Genomic DNA, 26,665 nt, shown 5'->3' with positions numbered 1-26,665 from the left:
ATTGCGTCTCTACTACAGCGAGTGCTTTGCAGAGCCTGCTTCAAAGCCAACCGGATTCTACTCGGGCTGTTTTACAGATGCGTCTAGAAATCCGAGGCCGTTCTTCTGTGGACGAATGGTTCTGTCTTTTGCTCCTGACAGCTGTGCAGGCTTGTTGTTCGCTCTCTCCTGAGTTGTTTTAATAAAGTTGTGCTGCAGGAGTAGTGAGAGAAGATTAATGGACGCACAGGAAGTGTGGCAGTTGTGAGAGGATGCAGGACAGAGCGGGCCAGCAGCCATCTGTTCCCTCTCCTTTACAGCTCTCTTAATGGAGAAGCAAACCAAACAACATGGATCTGAGCCCTGCAGACAGACACACACACACAGACACACACACGCACGCACACCTCAGTTGCACACAGCTAAACACAAAACATCACTTTATGTGACAGAGATGAGAGCTAGGCTTTTGTCATTGTATTCCCCCTTGTTGGATGTGTGTGTGCTGGTGTGTGTGTGCATGTGCGTGCGTGTGTGTGTGTGTGTGTGTGTGTGTGTGCGTGTGTGCTTTTTTCTACCTTTCAGCGAAATAAAGTTGGGTGTGAGCCACGGCTGTGAGATTTAGATGAAAGACACAGCCTGGATGGAACGTGATTAAGAGATATGTTCTTGAGGCAAAACAGGACTTGGCATTTGCTGAGACAAAACCTAATCAAATTAAAGCAAAACATGGCCATTGTTGTGGAGTGTGTTCTCTGCTTGTGTCACGTTTGAAATGAAACACTGTAAAATAGATATGGGCTTGTGTCTGCACAGCATCACCAACACAGTTGTTTTATTCAGATTTACACACAGACACTGACTAATGATGGTTGTGCTCAATGATGCCTAAAGCACTTTATAGAGCTGTCTGGGTTATAAAAAATGTTTACTATGATAGAGCTGAATGGCTCACTGAAAGAGTAGTATTGTTTACAAGTTATTGTTTTAGATTAATTCACTCAGCAGAATTATTACATTCTCTATCCAACAGTCATGGCCACTACCAGTTCATTCTTCTGTCAGTAAGGATTTGCCGTGAGTTCCCACTCTTTGCTGGTGCTCCATATTTATTATTAGCCTATAATGAAATCTATAGTCCAACTGTTTCTCATTTTGTTTGTTTTGAATGAACGCAGACCATGTCACGTTAAATGACAAGATGCATCGTCTCCCTCTTTCTCCCAGTGAAGACATCTGTACGACATGATGAAGTTTCCTCTCTGAGTATCAATCCTGTAATTGAGCTCAGGGAGAGGAGACGTGATGTGCACACAGAGGACGTGAAAGGCCTCTCTCTCGCTCTTCCCTCCGTCCCTCCCTCTCTCAGTCTTTCCCTCCCGTCTTCCCTCCCTGTCTCTCCTGCACACAGACTAACGCGGTGCCCTCCTTTTTTTCCCCCCATCCACACACAACTCTTCCGCTCTTCCCCTCTACCTGCTTTTACATTAAATTTGTCAGTCAGCTCTCTTTAGATGCACATCAGCTGAAATGAGTGCATTAGCATTAGCTGCCATAACATTACTACAGCCCAGGCCTCAGCAGAGAAGAGAGACACAAGTGGAATCTCATAATAGTGTCTTCACAAGCTTTTCACAGCACTACATCCTGAGTGAGACAGCGGCCTGGAGCTACAATGTCTTTACTCATGTCTCTTTATCTGTCTTGTAATGTTGCTTTCTTATTCTGCTCTTACGATACTGTGGATCATGAGGAACCTGAAGTGAGACCGGATTAAATATTAACACAACCTGACACAGTCCCCACCAGAGCTCCTATTCCACTTCACATGATACAATTAAAAACATTCCCACATGCATTGAGCGGAGCACTTGTCAAGAACATACTGCTTTACAGACTTAAAATAAATCTTATACTAATCTATGGAGAACCTGACAAGGAGGAGGCCAAGGTTTCCATGCAGCCACTTAGCTGAGTAGAGAGTTGGAAAGAAAAAAAAAAAAGGGGGAGAAAGATGAGGGCCTTACATTATTTATATGCGCTAATGGTGGCTGGCTGTGTGTGTGTGAATCAGCAACAGGACAATCTGCTAAAATAGACACACAGCTGTAATCAAGGCCATACATTTCCTCTCCTTCTCCTGTTCTCTGCTAACTGCAGGGTCAATTGGAGCCAGTTTAGTAGCATTTGAAACTCTTGCAGTAGATTATCTCCTTTTAATGGAGACGAAAGACAAAGCAGGAGTAGATTGCCATTGCCAAAGGAAAAGATTACCTCTGTAAAGCTATCCTGGCTAAATATGTGTACAAAGGGAATACCCCACACAGTTCCTACTGTACATAAGATATCATTGTACATCTACCACAGATAAGAACAATAGCTCATGTGCTTAATCTAGTTTTGTCCACAAAAGGAATCCATTAGTCTCATTGTGCAGCCCTAAAGCTCAGCATCACAGGGGGGAACCCACTGCTACATCCACGCACATGTGCCTCTCATTTCCTATGGCAGTCCAGGAGTATCCTTCAACATCCTATTGTAAAGTTTACCAGGGGAGAGGTTCAGTGTATTAAAGTGCCCAGAGAGAAACGCTAAATGATGTAAATGCAGGCAGCTGCTTGTTGCTAATGCCGTACAGTAGAAGAGGCCCAGGCGAGGCTGGATGTGTACAGTGTCTATATAACATTATAGGCTCTCTTTCATGTCCTCGTGCTCTCTAATGGGAACAATATGAAGAGTAACGGTATAGTAAAAGCGCAGGGAACTTTCCTACAAACCAAACTGAGACATTTTCTCCGTCTGCTTTTGTGTCAAACACAACAACACATTTGGGCGGCAGAAACTGCTTCAGGTGTGTGTTTACGAGGTTACAGAATAAACGTGTGGACCATCTATCTATCTATCTATCTGTCTGTCTGTCTGTCTGTCTGTGTATCTATCATAGAAATATGTGTGTATGTGTGTATATTACATATTCGGAGGGGTAATTTGTCCCGTGTTTATAACAACATGAAACATAAATGATAACATACGAAACAAACTCTTAAGGAACACTTTTAATCATGATAAAGATAAATAGTGCAACAAAACACTATTTAGAAAAACAAATACAGCAACACTGTCTCTGATCATCATTTGATACTGTGCTGACATGCAAACTCTATTAAGCTGTCTCAAATATGCAAAAATGATATGATTTTACAATGATTACATATTCACTTCCCCAGCTGGCTGGCTCCAAGCGTCTCCATTTGTCATCGACTATTGTGTCCAATTATATGATTAGCTTTGAACACTCCAGCACTTCGAGAGCTCTCGTGTGTTCTGCCGTGCAGAGTGATTCACAAACAAAGTCATTACAACATGTATTCACACATATCAAATAACAAAACAGATGGCCACTGCGCTCACCGCCTGATTTGTTTTCCACACGAGTGGTAGAAAAAAAAAAGTATTTTGTGTGAGCTGTGTTTAATGCTGACTGTTTTTATTCCCAAAGAAGAGCAGCTGGCTGTCGCGCTGTTAGATCAGCTCCTATGAAAGACAATCTTGTTTTCATTAATTTCTCTACAACAAAGGCACTTGTTGGGAAGATTTAGAATTACAGCCGGTAAAGCTTCCGGATAATTCATCACAGGGACTTGACAGGAAACTTAATTGTTTTAAATGCCAGTTGCTGTGAGCAGCGTGCCTGGTTTTTCTTTGATGTCTAACAGGTGGGACAGATAGATGACCCTCTGATGTTTCATTTGACCTTTGACCTCTTGGTTATAAATCCGCTTGTAGTCCACCGGCCAATAAAGCTATCATCATGTGATGAACTGCAGTTCCCAGAGTTCCATGTGAGATGGAAATCTTGTAGTCTGCCTTCCCTTATTAAACACAGTGTAAATCTACCTCTTCTATTTGTCAGTCTGGCCATTTCTTGACTGTGTGCATTGCACAAACCAACCAAGAACCATATGGACTCTTGGTGCAGTTTATCCTTTTACTACTGCGGTACACTAACTTGACTCACTGGGAATTTGACTGGACTTGCTTGACTAAAACCAGAATCTCTTTAAAGAATCAAAGTGTATTTAGCCGTATTTTCATTGATCTGTCATACGATAACCATTCCAAGAATAACTATGGTAGATGTTGTCACACCACAGGGCGCATTGCCTGTCTAATTGTATGAGGCACTACACAGTTACTCTGCTACACTGACTCACTGTCTAATCCAGTTAAGACTGTGTTGGCGTGACAGACACACTAACTTGATTATTTTAGCAACTGGTACCATCAAATCAATTCTTAGCTTTAGTGACGTTTGTGCAGGACACCTATCAAAACCGTCACATTCAAATCTGTTTTTTTTCCCCCCTTCATTTAAATTAAACAGTCTCTTCGCAGAGATAGAACTGTCACACGTTCTGTACCTTCTTACTCATCACTTGTCTGTCATAAATTGTGGATAAATTGCGGGGTCTCGCAACACAGTGCTTATAGTCGCAGCAGAGACCTAAAGGTTTTCTCTTTTAAGGTTAAGGTTGCTTTAAATCTAGTAAATAGCCTCCCTGACGTCTCTTGAGGATGTTACTGTAAATGCACTTCAAGTGACTGAATCATTTAATGTCTAATCAATATGATTCGCATTGCACCATAAACACACTTCAGTCTCGTTCCTGGTTGAGAAAGCTGTTATGATTGTAGTTCACAACTTCTCTGTGAGGTGAAATGGTTATTTCACAGAATAAAAAATTGGAATATTTGCTTTTATATAGCCAGTTGAAATGTAATAATAAGCAGGGAAAAAAAGGAACTTCACAAGAGAGGAACAAAAATTCAGCACTTTCCACTCGAAAAGTAAAGAAAGCTCTGTTTTGTCTTGCTCTGGCAGGTGGATGTGATCTAGCTGTGCCATGCTGCCATCACCTGGTCAGTAAATTTTCAGCAACTGCTATGATGTTTATGGTGTGTGTGTGTGTAATTATATATTTTATGTATTATTTACTTAGTTGTGATGCTGCACTGAGCTGCTGCAGAGGCAAGGTATTATGTAGCGATCAAACTAATTTAACATCCTTTAAGAACCCACCATCATTTCCTGTTGGCTTCCCCACATGGTGGCTGTCGGGCTTTTTATAGTTGCTGGGTGGCGTCGTGAGAAAGCTGAGAAGAGTTTCAATATTTATACATAATAACAGACCAAACACTGAGATACCGTGGGCTACGTTTTAAATTATTATCAGTTCTATTTTCGCCTGCGTGTATTACACCTGAGCCACAGACACCCTTGCTACGTCTGCCAGAGCAAAGATGCACAGAAAACATCTCAAGTCTCATGGGTGAGTCAATCAGCTCTGAACACAGATGTTTTTGCCACAACAGCAGCACTCCCATACTGTGAGTGTAAATTACACCTTGGAAATTAATTGCAAGTTTTGATCCTTTTGATAATGAACCATGTACACACTGATGCATTCAGTGTTACATTGTGCCGAAAGCGTGCACAGTACATACAGGTGTGAAGTTTGACATGAAAGTTTGATGGGTGTATCATATCATTGCACTGGTCAGGTTGCTCATCGATCGAACGCTGCCCGTGTGCGTGTGCCTGCTCTTTCGCCTTACACTTCGCAGGTAGTTCCTGTACAGAATCACACTGATCACCCTGTCCTGGAACTGTTTGGAAACTATGTAGTACAGAATAATGTCTAACACTGTGCTCATGTTCATCAGGAATGTGGTAAAGACTGCCCATGTGCTAAACCCCCTATCTTTCCCCAGCAAACGGAGCACTAGACACACATGAAAAGGCACAAAACACACCAAGACTTGGATAATGAGTGTGATGATAATCCGGATAGACTTCTGCTTCACTTTAGGTTTGAGTTTCGAGGTGCGGCCGTGGATCAGATTATCCACTATGACGACATAGCAGCCAATCATTATACATATGGGAACCAGGAAAAAGAAGATGAGGCGCACAAAGTTGACAAGGTTGTCATAGCGCAAGTAGATGATATCTTGCATCTTGATGCAAGTGGTGAAATTGGAGATGCGATCGGGGTCATGTTCAGAGAAGAGCAGGGGTACAGTGCTGCCCATAGTCATGATCCACACCCCAAAACTCGCCACCACGGCCTTGGGCACATTCCTAAGCTCCTTGCCATGCTTTGGCTGGACAATAGCCATGTAGCGGTCAGCACTGATCAGTGCAAACAGCCACAGAGCTATGCAGGGATAGAAAATGGTGAGAGCACCACTGATCCGGCAGAATAGGTCTCCAAAGGGCCAGTAGTCCTGGTGGTGGTAAGCCATCCTGAAGGGAAGCAGCAAGATGAAGGTAAGGTCTACCACTGCCACGTTTATCATGTAGACAGTGACTGAGTTCCTCTTCTTGGTGGTGAGAGCAAACACCCACAGAGCGGTGACATTGACTATGACTCCTACGATGAAGACGAAGCAGTAGAAGATCAGGCCTGCCATGCGGTACTCCACTGGTCCCTGCTCTGGCCTGACAGTGCTGGACTCCACAGACATGTTGGAGTTGTTCAGATCCAGTCTCATACTGAAACTTGGAGAATTCAGCAGGAAGAACATTGTTTAGTGAATTAAATTGTAAAAAGACACTGCTGTTTGTATCCATGGAACCATTTTTTAAATTTCAATTTCTGCTTCCTAAAGGCCATTTGATTTCCCATTTCCCTTTTGATAGGTTAAAGGCTTGTCAGTTCACTTATGTGAAGAGGTCATGTACTTCTGGTAAGGTTTTAGAAAGAAAAAGGGGTATTTGGTTTGCGGTGTCTCTCTGGAAGACAAATAATAAAACCTGAGTGGAGCAATTCTGTATCTTAATATCAGCTGCAAAAACAGTCCCGAAAAGTTTAAAATTTCTTCTTGGATTAGATTTCGAATGAAATAGCTTTTAAGACTTCAACTTTCAAGTTCAAGATGATCTAACGAGCAAGACAAGGCAATGTAACTTACTTTTAAACATTATGTGAAATAATCCCTCATTAGTCCATGCGAGTTTCAAATCTTAGAAAAAACAAACAACAAAAAATATGAAACAAAGTGATTTTCTTTTCAGCAAAAGTACTATGCAAGCACAGCTCTGTGCTTCTGGGTTTCCAGAAGTTACACTGGAGTTGAAATAGCCAGAGGCTGCTTCTAAATATGGACATGTCTGTGTTTTACAGTTTGCAGAACCTGCTGCTTGATAATTTGAATAATTATTTTTAAAAGCTGTGCAGCTGCATAGTGAAAAACAGAGGAAGACAAATAGTGTGTGTCTATGTGTCATTCTCTTATAAGCAAATGTGTAACTATTTATATATAAACATTCAGATATAAATATATAGGTAGATATATGTATTCAAAAATTTACACATTTGTATATGCGTATATATGACAATGTAAAAATTAAATTAATTAAAAAATAATTTTATCTCTTGTGGGGATAAACAGGTGGAAGTGAGAGTGTTATTCCTGATGAAAATGATGCTGTCTTGATGAGAAATCATGTGACCTCTGTGCTTCACACTTCTGACTTCTTTTTTTTTCTTTAGTACTGTACTGTCTGTGCTTTCTATTGTATATAATGTCATTTGTGGATGATCATTAAGATAAAGAAACATAATTACTGTGAAGCTGAGGACGAGCGGAGGAAATGACGAAAAAAGAGATTTAAATCAGCTTGTCTGAAAACACAGCACCAATATACACATACAGCAAGAAGCTATAATACAACAGCCAAAATTACTTTTTGTTTCCATCTTAAAGGTCAAACTGATCAGGTAGACATGGACATTAAAAGACTGCACTTACCACAGAATTCAAACAACCATCTTGTCAAGCTTGCACCAACAGGTTTATGAAGCGGCACAGCGATTTATCTGAGCACTTTGCTCAAACGGCCAAAACAAGGAAGTGAATGCTTTCTCAAAGGGCAATGCGGTGGAAATGGTGGCGAGAATGAACATGGTGTAAAGCCCCCATCACTTCCTGTGTCGACCGTGGGCTGCAGTTTCTGTACTTTAGATTCCTTTACAGTATCTGCGTAGTTGGAACACAAAGGGCTACAGCTTTCCACAGTCTGCAATTACACCCCCTTAAAGAAAATGATGTGCCATTAGAAGTGGGAGTGTGTTTGGCAGGCAGAGAGATGGCAGATTTAGGGCGAGTTATTGATTGGAAAAGTGGGGTCTGTCACAGCACATTAGTTCTCAGGGGAGTAATCCACAGCAGGTTGCTGTGAGAAGCATCTGCTGCTGGAGAGAAGTAATTAAAAACAGGATGTTGAGGCAGTTGCCATATAAACAGGAAATAAGATGGTGGTAATAGACACTTCACGCTGATGCTGTGAGATGGTTTTACACCACGTCGACTTAATGGATGCAAAGCGCATACCTCAGGTGAAATGCTCAAGGTCAGTCTGGACCTGGATTGAATACAGATGAATATGTGTGATTAATGTGTGTGTGAGCTGGTAACAACTATGAATTAGGACATTTGGCTCAAAGAACATAGTGCAATCAAAACTTCTTCCCCTGCTCTCTTAAGTTGAGGTTTTCATTCCCATAATACATCATATGAAAGAAGAAGTAAATCATACTTTCCCACGACGTACAGCATTTCCCCTTTGCGCCTTCTGACCACTTGCCACTGTCTGTTTGACAGTGGCATAAAAGGTTTCATCCATGTGTCACATATTTGTCACGTATTTTGTTTTGAGGATGCAGATTTGCCGTTTGCTCAGTTCTGATGCTGAACCTTTTTCCATGGTCGCTGCATTATTTTTACCCCTGTATTTTCAGCACAGTGAAGCTGCTCGTTCAGTCGAAATTCTTATTCCTGGGAAATAATTATCTATCGGCTTGTCCTCTCGATGTGTCTTAAAAATCTCATAACAGATGGTACTTTGTGTTCATCGCAATATGTTGTTATGACAACAGTCTGTGTGATGTTTTCCTCTCCTTGATACTTGTCATGTGGTTGCCTCAGTAAGTTCCCTGCTCCATATTAAATTCTTTATTATTCACTTGCATTATGAAGAATATAAGACCAATTTTACCTACAGATATGTAGATAACACCGGGTTGCTGGGTTGTCTCTTCCCTTAAAACATTTATTTTATACTCTGCCATTTTTGGTTAATGTCAAACAGACAAAAGAACAGTTTCAACAAAAGGATTTATTGATCCTCTATTGTCAGGTCTGTCAATATTGAGATTAGGTCGATGAAGACTGTGAGAAACCCATTTACTTCCTTCCCCGTCACCTCTTTACCCTGTTTTACACTGTCCTCTAGAGGTTGAAACTAAGTACTACAAAACTCAGTGCCCACTACCCGCTTTTGTCTTTGGAATAATGAATTTCTTGTTTCTGCATATAATACTAGGATAATATAAACCTTTGAATTTATTGCATAACATTTTATCTAGTTGTATCTAGTAGTAGCTGCTGCAGAAAAATAACAGGCTTGTAAGCTGCAAAGTCTTACTGGGGTCATTTCACATTTAAGGCTTTTCCAAACTCAGTTTACAGATTTGGAAAATAGAATAGCATAGAATCATATTGTTAGATTAAAAGTTAAAGATTCCCTCCTGATTTAAGGTACATAAAAATGTGCTTTGAATAATAAACAGTGTCTGATATGTGTTCACAAGGAGGTTCAATTACCTATTTTAAAATTCTTAAACTTACATCTTTTCCCTCCTCCTAATTAAAAAATACAGAATATATGAAATTGCAAAAATTGTTCATTTCAGCAGTTGTACACAAGCTCTGAACTGGACACAAGATCTCCCACCTTACTGAAATCCTGTGCTGTGTGAATACATTGTGTTGAACTCTTTCATGCTTCCAGCCCATCCCTTTAAAACAAGCACTTTTCTTTAATTCACCAAGAAATTGGGTGATGGAAGCAATGTCATGATAAAGCAGATGACAATTATGTGTGTGTGAAATACAGTGTTCATAGCAATATAAGTGACTGGACCCTCAGCAAGGGACATGTTTCAGTGAAATAAAATGGAAACAATATGGTCGAGATGCTAATAAACATCTAATAATAGCTTGTGGTGAGTTATTCTTGAGTGCTGAATAGTACATCTCAGTGAAAGCTGCATTAATTTGCCACCTGGGCCAAAAAAGATATCGAAGGTTTAAAAGAGAGTGAGACTGTGTGTGGTTATATGGAGATATTTCTGATGTCATGGATCAGACTTACAGAAACAAATTCAAATTCAATTTTCAATTTATCTGTTGTGTATATAAATGGTATGGTATGGTAAAATGGAAAATGACAAACAGCTGACTCACTGTCAAAGAGCTGACGGTAGATGATCAACTGAATAGTTTCAGCTCAAATTCCCAGTATTTATACGCTTTTGCTACAGTTGTTTTACTTCTGTTCTAATATTTCCACAAATGTCATATCAACAAAGTTGAGGACTTACATTAATCTTGATTAATAACCCTCTTATCACAAGATTGTTATGTAACAAAAAACCCCCCAATAAGCATTGAGAAAAATAACTATTGTCACTGTGAGCATGTTTTTCTCAAGTCTTGGCAGTGGTTATGCTGATGAACTTTGTAACACAATGAAATGAATGCTGATGAACTTTTCTCCAGTGCTTTGTCTGGCTGCCTTGTACCTTCAGTTGTATCTTATTTCTGTGCCATCTATTACTGACGCCTGCCCGATGTGTGAAGGAGATAATGCGTGAGGACTGGTTAAAAGTACTATTGTTTGTATTTTGCTTGCCAATGCAAGTAATTTTTTTTCTTACAAGGGCTTCTCAAATAAATAAATAAATAAATAAATACATTACTGAATTCCTCAGACAAACAAACATAATATCAAGACATAATATCAGGAGGACTCACCACATGCACCACCCAAATGTAAAGACCGATGTCAAAAATAAAAATGTACAGATTATTTCTGCAGGCAGTCAGACTTTATAGGCAGTTCTGTTCATACTGGATGATTCTGCAGAGCACAGTTTACATCTGGTGCCAGTATTCAATGACAGTGTTCTAAGCGGTGTGTCCTTTCTTAACAAAGTAAATAAAGTTGTGGAGTTTGGGGTGGTGATTGGATGGATGTGACATGTCTTGCTATCATGACAGGCATTGAAGTTTGCACTCTGCCACTGAAAAACATGCCTTGTTTTTTAAACCATAACCACATACATCCGCTAACCTCAAACCGAGTTTTTGGTTTCTGTAACCATGCCTAAACTAGTTTTCACAAGCTTAACTGTGGCTATGGCTGCATTGCTATATTGCCTTAAAAATTGTTGGAAGCATCCAATGTTCTGTCTGCCAATAGTTTTGTTTGTTCTTTTATATTATGTATCTAATGTGGACCAGTAGTGTGTTTTCATTAACGTTATGCATTAAAATTTCTGCTGGCATAGCTGATGGTGTCATATTACCAAACTTTATTTGTGCAAAAGGTGCACCCAGTGTAATAAAAACCAGGCCTAGAAATTGGATAAACTCAAAGCCTAAAGTTAAGAAATTCAGCTAAATTACCTATCTTAAATCTTAAATCTTAAATCTTAAGATTTTGCGGAAGTATGTTGCTGAAGTTTGTTTCCCTCTTTTCTCTCACTTTTTTTCTTTACAGTGTATATCATTAGTGTCTGAGGGTAAAGTAAAAAAAACAAGTGGCTGTTTTCTTTGTTTTTTTATTTCAGACATTTTTAAAATGTGTTCAAATTGTAGGGAATGAGGAAGCAAAACTCTTTTTTCAATAATCACTGCATCATTCAAATGTGGACAAAACAAATTTACAGTTTCACTTACAGTGTCCATTAATGTTTAGACATTTAGAATATATTTAATTCTTTAACTTCTGTACAAACAGAAACTATTAAATATGTCAAGAGATCCAGCATTTTTTCACAAATGAAATGGCGCCTAATTTTAATATGTCAATCTGTAAGCTAATAAATAAAGGTATAATATTACTCATGTCCAGTTTTGACATGAGTAAATGAATGCTAAAGCGGCTGAGATAGTGAGTGTACAGCTTAGCAGTTTTCCTAAGATATTACAACTGTGTGCTAAACTGAAAGTTAAGATTGTGAGTCTTATTTCATTTTGGAATGAAACTTATCCATCTACTTCCACCTTAACATCTCAGTTCCTGATTGTAACACTGTGAGACCTGGATCAGTTGTGAACTCACTTTCTGACAGCTGGTATTCAGTTGCAGGCTTCCAAAAATGTTTTTTGTTTTCAGATGAGTATATTGCTTTAAGGATTTAACTCTTCGCGTGTCAAGCAGCAGATGCTCATCGATGTCAGCTCTTTATCAGTTGACTGTTCTCTTCCAACATGCTCTGCTTTGAGGTCTGCCTCATCCGTTCACTGACAGGTCCCTTGCATGCTATGCTGAAAAAAGTATCCTCCTTTCTTTTGTTAGCTGCAATCGTTTCAGCTTTTCTGACCAATTCAAACAATAAGAAGAGCATATGTAAACAGAAGAGGTACTGTGTTTTTCTTATTAAAATTTTGTTGAAGTTCTTCTCTTATGTAAACTAATCCGCTCCAACACTTCTGGATTCCTACGGATCCAGATGTTGAGAAGCTGCTCGGAGTCAATGATGACACGACTGAGTCTGTCTCCATGTTCAGATCAGTTTGTCTGAGACATTGTCCTGATTGAAGTACACCCACTGAGACATGAGAGATGCTCATAACTTAGGCGACTCTTGGTGCCTCAGCTCTTCACCTCACTCACACCTGTTTGATCTCTTTTCTGTGAGTCTATCATTGGTTCCGCCTACAGTAGTACTGTTTAGTGGGATCCTGTTGCCATCGATAATATCCTTGGAGGAGCCTTCAGGTGACGTCCTCACTGCGCTGGAGAAGGACATGCTGACATGCATCTTCAGCAGCTTCCTAAGTTTCCTTTTGTAACCCTTGCAGGCAAAGAAGTAGATGAATGGATCCAAGCAGGCGTTGAAGTTCATCAGGCACACCGTGATGTGCAGCGACACCTGAAAGGCTGTGAGATCAGTGCAGTCAGGGCTTGACACCAGCTTGCGGATCATGTACTGTAGAAGGTCAATGTGATAGGGGCTATAACAGACAACAAACACCAGGGACACACAGCAGATCACACCGATGGCCTTACGGCTGCGACCGGATTTCTCTGTCAAATGGTTGCTCTTGGCTGTTAAGTGGAGTTTGGAGCATAAGACAGAGTAGCACACCAGGATGGTGATCACAGGGAAGACAAAACCCAGTGTAACAGCCCCAATCAATATAGGGGCAATATGGTCGACCTTCTCAAAGTTTGGGTATTCCATACAGGTGGTGTAGTTATCTTTTTCCTTGTGGACCATAGTCATGTTGAGGAGGGGGAGAGTCTGTGCCAGGACCAGCATCCAAACACCCACACAAATGTAGCGCACGTTACTGACCTTCCTGAGTCGGGCAAAGCGCAGAGGCAAGACCACAGCAATGAAACGGTCTACACTGAGGCAGGTCATGAAATTGACCCCTGCATAAGTGTTGATATAGAAGATGAGGCCGGAAACCTTACACAGCGACTCGCCCAGAGGCCAGTGGAAGCCCAGAGCATAGTAGACAATCCTCACGGGCAGAGACAGGGTGAAGAGGATGTCAGAAATGACCAGGTTGAGAGAGTACAGGGTGGTGGAGTTGATCTTCTTCAGATTGGGACGGATTACATGGAGGGCGAGGCAGTTACCAAGCAGCCCCACAACAAACACAGTACAATAGAAAATAGGCATGAGGACCCTGGCATAGACCCGGTGGTCATATAGGGTGTCACAGGTTGAGTCATTGTTGGCGGTTGAGTTGGTCACAGGCACAGTGGAAGAAGCCATCTTGATATATCAGGAACCAGTTACTACAAAAAGGAAAATAAATAAAGAGTGTCAATGTATTGGTCAGACTTTTTTTTGTATGCATCATGTTAAAGGGAACAGAAATCAGACATGTTTTGATGCAAAAAAAAAAAAATATATATATATACTGAATCTGTGCCTATGTTGAAATGAAACTTTTGTCCATTACAACCCTGGCACAGGAGCACAGGCAGGTTTACAACTTTGCTTTCAAAAAGGAAGTAAAAGAAGTTGCAGTATTTCTCATTATTTCCTTCAAGGCAACTTGTAATATTAAACTGAAATCATTTACTGTGCTCCTGTGCACTCAAGTTTGACAGTTTAATAATTAAAAAAAGACAAACATTATGAACATGATTTTTAAAACAAACAAACAAACAAATAAAAACATAATTGTGATGCCTTTACCATATATCAAAACCTCTGATAAAAGATGAAGAATGCAGTTGGTGTTATTTAACTTGTTTTACCCTCAGTTAAGCAAAACTAGCCTGTGTTTCAAGCAGGTGAACTCTGAGTTAATTTGTGATGAGTACTGTGACACAGCCTATCCTATCGAACTTAAGTTGCTTTTGTGGTGCATAGTGCCACCCTGTGGTTGTCTGTGAGCAAAGCCCAGCAGAGACCAAACTCCGTCTTCATCTTTGCCTTTATTTCACTATCCAAAGTTTACAGACTCAAGCTTTATGATTTCAGAGAAACAAATATTAAAGTGAAGTTTAAAAATCATCTGAGTTGGACTGCTGCCTGACTGCAGCTGTATTAACTCATCCCTGGGCAATACGACCTAGCTCTTTTCGTTCTGTAGTTTGACGTATGAAGACAGAGAACATCATAGTACAATGATCATGATTTTAATCACTTTGAGTAAATATCCAACTTGACTACACATGAAGATAAAATAAAGAGTTGACGTGTTTGGGAAAATAGAGTCACCCTCAACCAAAATTTACAAACTATTAGCATTCATTAACCCACTCATACATATACGACTCACAGGACTTAGATGTTTTTTCATGTTCTTTCATTTTTTTTCTTAAATGATGTGTACACCTAAAAGTAAATGGAGGAAGTCTGTGAACAATGCCATAGCTTTGCTGTGATTCTGAATGCAGCTGCAACACTCTCACACTTGTACATAAAAAAAAAAACTTGGTGTTGAGAGAAGGCCTTGCAAATGAGGAAGTCTGCTTCCCCAGGGTACTCTGCCTGAGAATGGTAGGCAGTTGGAAAGTCATATTGTTTGAGCCAAAATTATAACCTGCTCCTGCTCCGGCTATCTCCTCATGGAGTGGAGAAACACATTTCCTGGCTCACTGACACAAGCGAAGGGGGAATTTGGGGAAAACATGCAACAACACTATTTTCTCATATGCCTCTCTTGTTAAAAAGCTGTTACATACATACATTTAGTTATTTGAAAACAAATATCAGATTTATATATCAATGATATCCTATGTAGTTTTTTTTAATGAGATTTAAACAGTTGTCGATTGTGGTTTCCATCAAACTGTAGGTGTCATAACTGTGATTGATTGCTTTCACTCTTGTATAAAGTTTTAGCACTGACAGTACCTTGTAAAACAGCATTGTTACTTGATAATACAGTCTTCATTATTTTGAAATTACAGATAAGATAGTTTGTGAAGGGATGATGGTAGTTTAGACATAGTTTAAATTTAACAGTTTTTTGCAAGGGTTTCAGAAGTTTGAACGTAGTAGATCTTTGACATTACAAGCTAAACTAGAAAATTTAACCGTTCTCTTCTTGTTACGAGTCAAAGAACACACACATGTATACATATATTCATTATCCAAACACATTTTCCAAGTGATATCTTGCGATACAGTTTGGAAGAGAAACTTACCTCACAGATGGACAATGTTTTTCCTCAGATTTACTGAAGCGGCATTGATCCAGAAGGCATGAAACGTCTTGTGCAAAGTTTATCTCAGTTGTGAGCGCTGTCCTGATAGCACTACAACCACACAGAGCTGAGTGAGAACAGCATGACACACAGAAATCAAGATCCGTATCTGCTGCCAGTAACCATGGTGACAAAATATCCTGTTGTAGCTCTCTCTCTCTCTCTCTTTCTTACACGTTCTCTTTCTTTCTCTCAGCCCATGTATGTGTTTGAGTCTCTCTGCCTCTCTCGCTTTTGCTAAACCTTTCAAACACTCTGTCTATCACCATTCAATTTTGAAACACTTACTGGTTACACTCAAAAAGTGGAGGCAGTACTGTGACATCAAACTGAGGTATCTAATATTTCATGTGGCCTTTTGTGATTGATAAAACTGTGGGGGTTGGGTCTGTGACATATTTCAGGACAGGAAGTTCTAGGTTTCATACAACCGTGCCATGCCATGTCATGCCATGTGCGTACCAATGGGAGGGTGTAACTTCAGCTGACACCTAACACACAATTGCTCCTTTTTACACAGCAATCATATCCCTATTTCTCACAGACAATCCCCGTCTCCAATTCTTCCCTTTTTCATTTTCAGAAATTTCCCCTCAGACCAGGCAAATGATTGACAGACGAGGACAAAATGAGGAACTCCCCCTTTGCTCCAGAATTACCATTGTTTTGAGCTCAGGCTGACTTTCAGAGAACCAGAGCCACAGTTATGACTAATTTTTCTCCAAAGATTTGTTTTTTTTTTTTTTCTTTTGGTAATTTATTCTCATATTCTGAGTGTTATGTATGTCACAGCTGTATCAGGAGTGACTACAGGTGTGATAAGTTTTGTCTACCCAAAATCACCAATGACTTCCTGTGGTAAGAGTATCAAAGTCAAAAAGCCTCAGTAAGCATACAGTATATGGGCAATGGTTTAAACTGTAGGAGTGGAAAAACACAAATATACTTTGGAGTGAGAGATCAGAGACAAGATGAAAAGTAAAATGTGGTCAAGCCATGATATTACATGCAAGAAAAAGAAAAAGGCAATGTGATTGCAAAAGTGACTAGTTACACTCATTCATGTTTCATCATATTAAGTAAAAAAAAAAGCAACAAAAAAAAGCAACAAAAAAAAAAGCAACAAAAAAAAAAAAAAGCAGCCTGTGTACCCAAAAGCAGCTTGTTCATAACATTGAATCAGGGGTTGCTATTCACATACAAACATAGAGTGCACTAACTGCTATCCTGTGGTTTTCACACCTTATCATCACTCCCGCCCTTTTGAGTGCTGTTCTCTACTCTCTCAGCTATGGGATATACACTATAATAACACATGCATGATGGTATGTATAAACATTTACCTGCATATTTTGTGTTTCCAGCCAATCTACTGATTTATCTAAAGTAATGTATATGCTCAGTACTGACAGCTTTTTTTCTCTTTTCAGGTGCATGCGCAGAACATAAAATGCCGCTCAATTCAAATGAAATATTTCTACAAGAATCATATTCAGTTTTTTTTTTAATTATTTTCACAACCCTCCTTTGTTCAAAACAAGCAGAGGAAGCGGTGTAACTTCCCCATGGCTGGCCATGTGGGTCTGACTCACTGGGCTTCAGAAGCCAGATCACACCCGTCGCTGACAGACAACAGGCATGGTACTCTGCCTTGGCTATTCATAGAACACAATGGGGCTGAATACCAAAGAAAAGACACTGTCTTTACACTGTACTCTTCTAGTTTTAAGCAGGGACGTGAAGCAATCAAAACAAAAATAACAATAATGATAAGCACAGTAATGTTAATAATAATAATAACAAAGATGATTGCATAAACTGAAGATCATGGGTTGGACTGTGAGACACCTGCATTTCTCAGCAAAACATTTGTTACTTATCAGTGTCTTGTACATCCTGTACATAGATGTTCTGAGAGAGAAACTTCAAAGAGGAAATCCTCTTTAACTGTTTCTGTTGAAATTAAGTATTAGGCTATTGTAGCCTTTAACGGATGATGACATTTATGTGTTGCTTGACAGGAGTTTATATAGAGGCTGGATGAATGTAAGAGATCAGGTCTGATGTGCTGTTGTAGTAGTGGTTTTATATAGCTCTAATGTGTCATACTCTGCTTTTATTTTCAGTGTTTTTACAAGTTCCATCATATGATTTTACAGCTGTAATATGTATTCCCAGTTTGATCACTGTGTCACGCTCTATCTGGCTTGAGTGAATGAATCTCAGCAATGTCACTGCAGACTCCTTGACATAAAATGAAAACAGTGATATTATTTACAGTATGATATTTTTTCAAGTCAAAAAACACAAAACCAGCTCTAGTCTCACAGTCTGTCAGCTATATTTCATGAATGCAGTTTAACAGTTTCTGTAGCCACAGTGTACCACAAGTACCAAACATGGTACAAAATACTGAGTCGTGTGAGGAGATGAAAAAATAGATAGCAGTCCCTTCCAGTGTTTTTCAACATGTGGTTAAGATAAGATTGCAACAGTGGCACAGGAAACTTCTGTGGCTCTTCTTCTAACAAAAAAAAAAAAAAAATGTTGGGTAACAAGCTGCACTTCAGACTGCTGGCTTACAGACTTACAATACTTGATTTTTTTGAATATGAAAGTAGAATTTGGAACTAACAGGAGTCAATTATAGACTCGGACTCTTTTTTTTTTTAAATTAAGGATTGTTTTCACAAAAAAAATCTAACAGGAAACCAATCAATTGTCACCTCTTTCACACATTCACTCGAATACTTGAATACTACTCTACTACTACTGTAATGTTTTTTTATGTTTCCTGTTTATATTTTACTTCATTTTTCAATTTCAGCATTGTAAGCAGCAGGTTTAGACCATTCTGATGCATTCTGATGATGATTGTTTGTATAATGCACAGCGTCAGAATGTATAGCACAGTGATGTGTTTTTGTTGTGCTGCCTCTGCAGCACTTGCAACATGTGCACCACTTTTTATTAAAAAAAAAAGTCTTTATGCAAAGAGGTCACCCAAGGGTTAAAATAGCTATGAAATTCACCACTGACACGCTGAGGGTGTTCACCCAAAATTGATGTGAAATCTAAAAACCTTTATGAGTTAAAGTCAGCTCTGTAACCCCACTGATGATGGGTTATTGACTTAATGTAACTACCTTATGTTTGGTGGGAACCGGCTCCACTTACGACAGAGAATGTGTTGTAACGATTATGTAGCCATTATTCCACTCATTGCAGCTCTGTCATGACACACGAATTTGGTTTTCACAATCATATATAATTTCTTATAATAAGCCCCCCAGCAGTTTTAAGGATGTAACATGGAGTGCCTTTAAAGCATTACATTTCCAAAAATGTTCCTTTTTCCTCTGTTCACTATGCACAGCATTTTAAGTCATTAACCTCTGAAACCATGTACCTCTTCTCAGATGAACAGTTCTCTCTTCTGGCAAAAAAGGGTACTGCAGCTGTTGTTGAGAACAGTACAGAGGTTTGCTTTTTTCACCTGTTTACAGTACACACATAAAAAAAAGTTGTGTTGTAACTTAAGAAAGTCACAGGATGGCAGCAATGTCTTAACTGCACTGTCTGAGGCAAATTCTCCTCTGAAAACATTCAGAATATTGTTGCAGACAAAAGTTAAAGCTTGGCAGATTTTCTGTTACTGCTACACAGCTATAACTATTGCCAGCTACATGTAACTCAATCAGATACTACAGATTGCAAGTCCCTTGTTATCATCTGAAATAAAATTTACATGATTTGAAATCATAGCAAATATGTAAATCTAATCTAAAACGTTTAACTTCTTCTTACGAAACTGTAGATATAAGAAAAAGAAAGAACAGAACAGTGTATTGTATGTATAGTAGTGTGTGTGCAACTGCCTGGCAAAGACTCTGTGCGGCAGCTACGCTGTTTGCCTCACAGAGTCTTTTGGTTAGCTTGGTTTATTAAACGTAAGTGACAAACCAAAACCCACAAAAAGGAGTACTCTTCATGCTCTTTTCATCCATACATCAGTGCCTTCTGTTCTGTGCACCACTTAATGGAAACATTTTCCACAATCTCCTTCTCCGGTAACTAGTCTAAAATCCAGTGTAGAAAGAGAAACCGTAGGACAGAATGAACCCACACAAACATGGCCCTTCTTTGAACAAGAACATTGTCCCTGCCCCACCACAACACCCCTGTCCCAGTCGACACTTGTATTCGGTCTCACCGTCAACCAGCCACCTAAGAAGAGATCTGTTTTGCGCTGGGTTTATTTATCTTGTACTTTTAACACCATCCTTGATTGAAAAAAACAAAAATGACAAAATCTCTAATGTTTCATGAATACATTATGTCAAAGGTTAAATGTGGTTGCTTAATAAATGTCAGACATTCTGTTTCCTGTTGGAAACCAAATTACTTTTCTCTGAACAAAGTACAAATAAAATAATCAATGTGTTTCTCAACCACACAGTTAAAGTAGGTTTAGATAGTCTTACCAATGTGTACCCTGTCGTTGATGTCATGTTTCTACCCTTTCAAGGGGAGTTTTTCTTTGCCACTGTTGCCAAGTTGGTCTCTGTAAGTAATATTATAAAGAGTACTATGAAAACAGTGCTATGAAAACAAAATTGATTTGGCTTGACCAGATATGCGGTTATTGAAAAGTGAGTAAATTAAAAATTGTTGGCATTAAGCAATAAAAAACATTGACACTGATATTTGGGGTCATTAGGGTTAGTGCAGAAAAGTAGAGGAGGATTTGGCCAGGAAATGCAAAGACCATAATGCAGCTGATTGTCAGCATGAACAAGGAGGTCATAAGTGAATAACAAAATGAGAGTCCACAAACTGACTCTGTCCACTTTGAGGAAGTGTAAATGTAGCAGTCAAACAAGACAACCTATGATCATGCATCTACAACAGAGTTGATCCTTATCAAAAGGGCATTGACAAGAGACGGCAGTCACAGTTAAATGCTCTGTCTAATCAAACAGAACGTCTCTGGAGTGAACTTTGATGTCTTGCACAGACGTTTCGTCTATGTAAAGGAAACAATTCATTTGTGGCTGTTTGTTTGATTTAACTGATACTATTTGAGGTTGGGGTTGTTTTGCACCATTTTACTTGTAATGGAAAAACGTGCTGTTTCCCCAGCAGCTTGCCCATTTGAGAAGATGAAATTTCACCATTCTGAACTGCCCCACTCTGTAAGGTATTAAAGGAAAACCATCACTTTTCAATGTCTTAACTTTTCTGATCCAGGGACCAGGACTGAATCAGGTTAATATACTTGTATATGTACAAGTATCTCTAGATGTGATACGCCAGGACTGGGGCTAAATACAACAATGTTACTCAATGTGAAAACACGTTAGTATCATCTATGTCTGTTCAGTTATGAACTCTATAAGGTGACTATACACTCAGTTGGCAGTTTATCAGGTACACCTGCCTAATATATGGTACACTTCAACTTTACCACAAGCTCCACTCTCCTCTTGAAAAAATTGTGCAGTCCAACCTAATATTAATTCTCACTGAAGACAGTGAAGGAAACGCTATTTGGAGATTTTATCAGGCAGAGCAAAGTGCCATCTCAAACTGTTAAAATCTCTACACTTTGTCAGCGGTTTTCCACTTGTGACGCCATTTGATCCACATCTCAGGCAGATCATTTATTAAACCAATATTTATTGTATGTGACGTAAATCAGTGGTTCCAGCATCAACTCTTCCAAGCCGCTCTGCATGTTCAGATGAGACGATGCCCTTCTTTTTCTCCTTTTGGTTTTACCCTTGTCATCTGATGCATATTGTTTCTATTATCTTTCAATAACTGACTTTTCAATGACCCTGCATAATTCATTTAAGTTGTTGTGTTTACTTGTTTTTCTAGTCTTTTGTAAGTCTTGACAATGAAATAAATTGCACAAGGATATGTCATTTCAGCTCTTCATGACACAATTTGTGCACATTGCTTTCTATGCAAACCTCACAGGGCAGGTTTTCCAAAAACCCAGGAAATGTTAAAGGTTAAATTTAAATATGGGACTCTGTGCTATAAACAGACAAGTGCACCTGCTCAGATGTGTAAGACACACACACACACAGCAGCTCTACCACAAGATGTGGGACCCAAGAGGAATGAGGCCTGTGAGGGGGAGCAGGAAAGGTGGGTGAGGAAGTGGTGTTGGTATTTTTCTACGCACTCCCACACAGAAGACAGATGTGGGTATGAAAGGAAGATGCGTGACATGTTTTCAATTTGGCAAAGTTCTTGCAAAATGTAAAATGTGTAAAACTGTTGTCATCTTAAGAGTAATGTCTCTCTGTGATAGTAGGAGAGTAGACCACAGCTTCTATTAGTAATAGTTCAATATAATAGTTCAATATTAAACTATTTGCATTCACCTATACATTCAGTTTAACATTTTTGCCACATGACTTGATCCACATGTTTCTCGACATGAAGGAAGTGAAAGTTGTGCTGCATTAAAAAACTACACCATTTTTTACAGAGAGAAAAATCAAACTTGTCTTATTTAGGGTAGGACATTTAGAATAAGAAAGGCAATAAGATGCAACACTGTGGAAAAAGAAAAATATAATAGAGATGGACAGTTTATACAGTGTTCTCTAACAAATATCAGTATGCACAACATTTTAAAATGGTTAAGAGTTAATTGTCAATAATTTTAGTGAAAGAAACAAAAACAGGGCTTTTCGAGTACAGAATAACAAAGTAGATTAGATCCTCACAGAATAGTTGTTGGCATAACTATTGTGAGCTCAGCTGTGGTTTCTTTCAGGTGTTGCTGCTACTGTTCTCAGCTGTCATTTTGGAGGAGGCACCAGAAGTATACAGATAGTCCTTAAAGAGGCTCATCACACGTTTCTTGTAGGTTTTAATGGCAAAGAAGTAGATGACTGGATCCAAGCAGCAGTTGAAGTTCATTAGTGAAACTGTAATCTGCAGGGAGAGGATGGATTATGAAAAGGAAAACTGAAGGAGAATGTTTGAAATCAGAGTAAAAACTACAGATCCTACCTGCAAGGACATCTTAAAGGCCCTCAGTTCCTCACAGGATGGCTGGTGGTGTATCTTTCTGGACATAAACTGCATAACGTTGAGGTGGTAAGGGCTGAAGCATACCATAAAGGTGAGGAGGATGAGGAGGATAATGGTGTTGGCCCTGTGATTCCTCCTTGATCGGCCAGTCACAGAGTTCTGCTTGGCTGCAGCTCGCAGCTTCAGGTTGATTTTGGCATAGCAGCCTATGATGATGATGAGCGGACAGCAGAAGGAGATGGCACAGGCCAAAATCAGGAGATAAGGGGTGAAGCTGGAGCCCTCAAAGTTGAAGTACTCCATACAGGTTCGTCTTTCCTGGTTCTCATGCAGCATGCTGCGAAACAGGAGGGGAGCTATCTGCAGAGATACGAGAGCCCAGACCAGGCAGCAGACTCTGCGAACAACCCTTGCACTCCTTAAACACTGCAGCTGGTGTGGATGCACCATGGCGAGATATCTGTCCAAGCTGATACAGGTCATGAACCCAATACCTGGTGGAAATATAATGGATATGATGCACAGTTTATGCTTAACACATGTAAAACAGACTGAAAAGACAAACAAATAATTTCACAGATAACAACAATAAAGGTGAAGATCATGACTTTAAGCCAAATGGACCAGAAGAAGGTTTATTCACCATCCCAGTCCCATTCTAATACTCTGAAAATTTCTGGTCTACAAACTTTTGGTATTTAATTTGCTAATAAATAATTGTATGTATAACATAGTTTTGATACAAGTTTATACAAACTCTTAAGCTTATTTCTGTTCTCTTTTCCTCAAAATGGAAAAATTAAGTTGTCTGAACTTGATGTATAGAGTGTATTGACAACAAAAGCACTGATATTACCTGCATAGGTATTTGCAAAGAAGAGAAGCGTGGTCAGTCTGCAGAGAAAGTCACCAAAGGGCCAGTCAAAGTGGCGGATGTAGTACGTAATTCTGCCTGGCAATGCCAATGTGAACAGGGTGTCAGACAGTGCAAGGTTGACCAGATAGATGGAGGTGGAGTTGAACTTCTGCTTCCTCTGGCAGATCACGTAGAGAACCAAGCTGTTGCCACAAGCACTGATTATGAAAACCAGAGAGTAGAAAATAGGGAAAAGGACCACTGCAGCTCTTTGGTAGACAAACACATCACAGCTGCTCTGGTTTGGAGAATTTTCAGCTGAGTCCAGGGTGACGTTATTCACAGCCATCCCACCTGTCAAACTGCGAAAAAGACCACACTGAAAATCATTGAATCATTACAGACATGAAAGAAGTGGGCACAAGCAAGGAAACAAGAGCCCAGTGAGCTATAGACAAGGATCATTATAGTATAGAGTACTTACAATTAGAGATTCAATAGCCAAGTTAATTTACTGTTACTGCTACTGAGTCTTCTGGTTGTGATTGTAAACTGAGCTGTGATACTTGAAATCCCTCTGAAAAAGTTGTATGCAGTGCTGAAATCCCACCTCTCCTTTTTGACATCATATTTCAGAAAGGAGCCACGGGTGTTGAACTGTAACCTTAGTAGTTGCACTGAGCCCAGTAGGCTCTTCTTGAACTTTTACCATTGACAATTTTGAAACATATGTGATTTATAGCCCCCTCAATAGTTTATGGTATATCATGTTTCATGAAATAGTATTAGGTATTGTTTTATTGTCTTTTTTCTGTTTTACTCTTTTTATTGTTTCACTTTTATCACTTTAACATTTTAATCTTACATCTCTCTGTATCATCTCTTTGCTCTGTCTTATTATTAGCTTTTCAGTCACTTGTAAAGTTCAATGAATTGCACTAACCTGCATGAAAGCTCCTGTACAAACTGTTTTGCACAGTTTCATTATATGTCCACATTGTGTACATTTACATGCTGACAACTTCTTTGCAATAAGAACAACTGACTCACACACACACACACACACACACACACACACACACACACACACACACACACACACACACACACACACACACACACACACACACACACACACACTCTGACCTACTGTTTTTATTACTTGGGAGGACACTGGACAACACTAACCACGACTCAGACACGAAACCATGCCTTTATACCAAATATTAATGGTTAATCTTCTGGGGACCAACTCCTTATTTCCACAAATTTTATTTCCTAAGATGTGACTGTCAGAACAAACTCTTGTTCCAACAATGTGGTTATTACAAGACCTCTAGAGAGTGCTTGTGTTTGAGTGTGTGGGAGGGTGCTGGACTGTGATTGAGTTTCTTTTCTGCATTCACGAAGAATCCATTTCAGTGGGCTTGCTGTCTACCACATGCCCATGCATGGTGATATCTGACTATTAACGATGTGACATCTAACTATTGCTCCTATAGAGGCTGAATGCGTGTGTACGTAAATGCAAGTTGCTTTTGACAAAAGCATTTGTATTGTTGTATTACAGTAGGTACAGTTCAATAAAATAGTACATGTATTTGCACTGCTGCTTGTAGTGGGTGCAGCATGTTCTTGTGAAAGGTTAGATGGTGTGATAGGCTGTGAGGTTTTATATTATGTTCCTGCCTCTGAGGTTTCTCAAGTTTGTGCTCTATGTAGCTGAGGTGAAGGCAGGCAGGCCTGAGGTGGAGCTGATGGAAGATATAGGAGGAAGCTGAAGTATTGCTGGCGCTTGTAAAGAAAAAAAACTGTCATAATGCTGTGATGTGTGGATGAATCACTAACAGTCTGATGAGTGTCACTTCTACATACATCTCAACCACTAAAAAAGATCCAAAACGAGTTGAGAGCAATCTCAACTGAAAAAAACAGATGGTGTCAAATTCTGAGAATAGTCATGGTGGTAAAACTGTGGCAACATAAATCTGCTTCAAGCAAAGGAACCTACTTTCACTTCAGCAAATAAAACAAACTCAATTTGAGTTGCATTTTGCAAAAATGCTTTAGATGACAGCCTGCAAATTACAGTGAATATAACTACCAGGTACCAGGTAAAGTATTAACTGGATACTCTCTGGTGGGACAAGGACAAGGACAGAAAAACATGGAGTGAGGGCATAACAGATATGTGTTTAGGGGGGGACCTGAAAATGAAACATTCTGTAAATATTCTCTTACATGTGCATGTTAAATAATTACAGGGTACATTCGGGGGACCAACAGGATGCTTTCATAATACGTACTTCATAACGAAGGAAATCAACTTCATGTGGCACATTCACTTAGTAAAACAAACTAGTGACTGGCAGAATTTCAGTACTGATACTGTGTGCATGAAGGAATTAGTCCATAAGTTCAAGTGATATGAAATAAAAGCATGTTTATGTCTTTCCCTGGCAAGAGTTTTTTTTTTTTTTTTTTTTTTAGATTTTAGATTGTAAATACGCTATTTTCTGCACATTTTTTGTACTTGAATTGTATCCATACTTACACTGTAATGTTTTGGGCTCTAATCTAAAGCATCACAGTTCTCACCGCTTATTTGTTATTTTGATGATAGCCACCGTGGACAAAGAAACAACTCAAGAGTTCAAGACAATAAAAAAGGATAACCGTACAGTAGAAGTGCACTGGCAACAGTATCTCATCTTTATTACCCACCAAAGCCCTCCAGGTTGGTGTAATTGAAATGGATGGCTGCTGGATAGGCAAAAGGTCACTAATTGTCACCAGTCAAATGCGGTTATAATACAACTCGCTTAGGTCACAATAAGGGGTTCATGTAGACAATGTCACCTGCAGGTTAGGAGCCTGCTGCACTTCAGGCCTACATTTCATGCTCCATTAATTTTGTGCACAGAGTTAAACATCTCGTACCATCTGAACGGTGTGCGGGAAAA

The 26,665-nt window shown here is 39.4% G+C and overlaps 3 protein-coding genes across 5 annotated transcripts; all 3 read right to left on the bottom strand.

The window, feature by feature from the left end:
- Positions 1-3,020: 3,020 nt before the first annotated feature.
- Positions 3,021-7,917, bottom strand: gpr18 (G protein-coupled receptor 18). Of its 2 annotated transcripts, XM_041057702.1 has the most exons (3): positions 7,795-7,903; positions 6,955-7,005; positions 3,021-6,541 (listed from the first exon to the last, which is right to left on the bottom strand). In XM_041057702.1, the coding sequence occupies exon 3, from the start codon at positions 6,532-6,534 to the stop codon at positions 5,521-5,523; it is 1,014 nt and encodes a 337-aa protein (XP_040913636.1). In that variant the 5' UTR covers positions 6,535-6,541; positions 6,955-7,005; positions 7,795-7,903; the 3' UTR covers positions 3,021-5,520. The 2 variants fall into 2 exon arrangements, with proteins under 2 accessions (XP_040913636.1, XP_040913637.1); XM_041057703.1 differs by lacking the exon at positions 6,955-7,005 and having other exon boundaries at positions 7,795-7,917.
- Positions 7,918-11,637: 3,720 nt separating this feature from the next.
- gpr183a (G protein-coupled receptor 183a) lies at positions 11,638-16,084 on the bottom strand. Its single transcript, XM_041058038.1, has 2 exons — positions 15,731-16,084; positions 11,638-13,864 (listed from the first exon to the last, which is right to left on the bottom strand). Exon 2 carries the CDS (start codon positions 13,839-13,841, stop codon positions 12,720-12,722), a length of 1,122 nt encoding a protein of 373 aa, XP_040913972.1. The 5' UTR covers positions 13,842-13,864; positions 15,731-16,084; the 3' UTR covers positions 11,638-12,719.
- Positions 16,085-22,330: 6,246 nt separating this feature from the next.
- On the bottom strand, positions 22,331-24,719 carry si:ch211-184m13.4 (uncharacterized protein LOC798560 homolog). Of its 2 annotated transcripts, none has more exons than XM_041057652.1 (4): positions 24,646-24,719; positions 23,703-24,064; positions 22,826-23,340; positions 22,331-22,747 (listed from the first exon to the last, which is right to left on the bottom strand). In XM_041057652.1, exons 2-4 carry the CDS (start codon positions 24,049-24,051, stop codon positions 22,583-22,585), a joined length of 1,029 nt encoding a protein of 342 aa, XP_040913586.1. In that variant the 5' UTR covers positions 24,052-24,064; positions 24,646-24,719; the 3' UTR covers positions 22,331-22,582. The 2 variants fall into 2 exon arrangements, with proteins under 2 accessions (XP_040913586.1, XP_040913587.1); XM_041057653.1 differs by lacking the exon at positions 24,646-24,719 and adding an exon at positions 24,187-24,223.
- Between the last annotated feature and the right edge of the window lie 1,946 nt (positions 24,720-26,665).

This window comes from Toxotes jaculatrix, chromosome 15, assembly GCF_017976425.1.
Source record: "Toxotes jaculatrix isolate fToxJac2 chromosome 15, fToxJac2.pri, whole genome shotgun sequence".
NCBI classification, from domain to species: Eukaryota; Metazoa; Chordata; class Actinopteri; family Toxotidae; genus Toxotes; species Toxotes jaculatrix.
Note: the sequence above shows the minus strand (reverse complement) of the source record. Positions and strands in the feature narration are given on the sequence as shown.

Bases quoted from the DNA above. Each gene is read 5' to 3' on its own strand.
- si:ch211-184m13.4 (XM_041057652.1), bottom strand. From the start codon at position 24,051: ATGGCTGTGAATAACGTCACCCTGGACTCAGCTGAAAATTCTCCAAAC. The intron at 23,341-23,702 runs GTAATATCAGTG...TATTTCCACCAG, and splicing joins CTTTGCAAATACCTATGCAG to GTATTGGGTTCATGACCTGT. The intron at 22,748-22,825 runs GTAGGATCTGTA...CTCTCCCTGCAG, and splicing joins CCTTTAAGATGTCCTTGCAG to ATTACAGTTTCACTAATGAA.
- gpr183a (XM_041058038.1), bottom strand. From the start codon at position 13,841: ATGGCTTCTTCCACTGTGCCTGTGACCAACTCAACCGCCAACAATGAC.
- gpr18 (XM_041057703.1), bottom strand. From the start codon at position 6,534: ATGAGACTGGATCTGAACAACTCCAACATGTCTGTGGAGTCCAGCACT.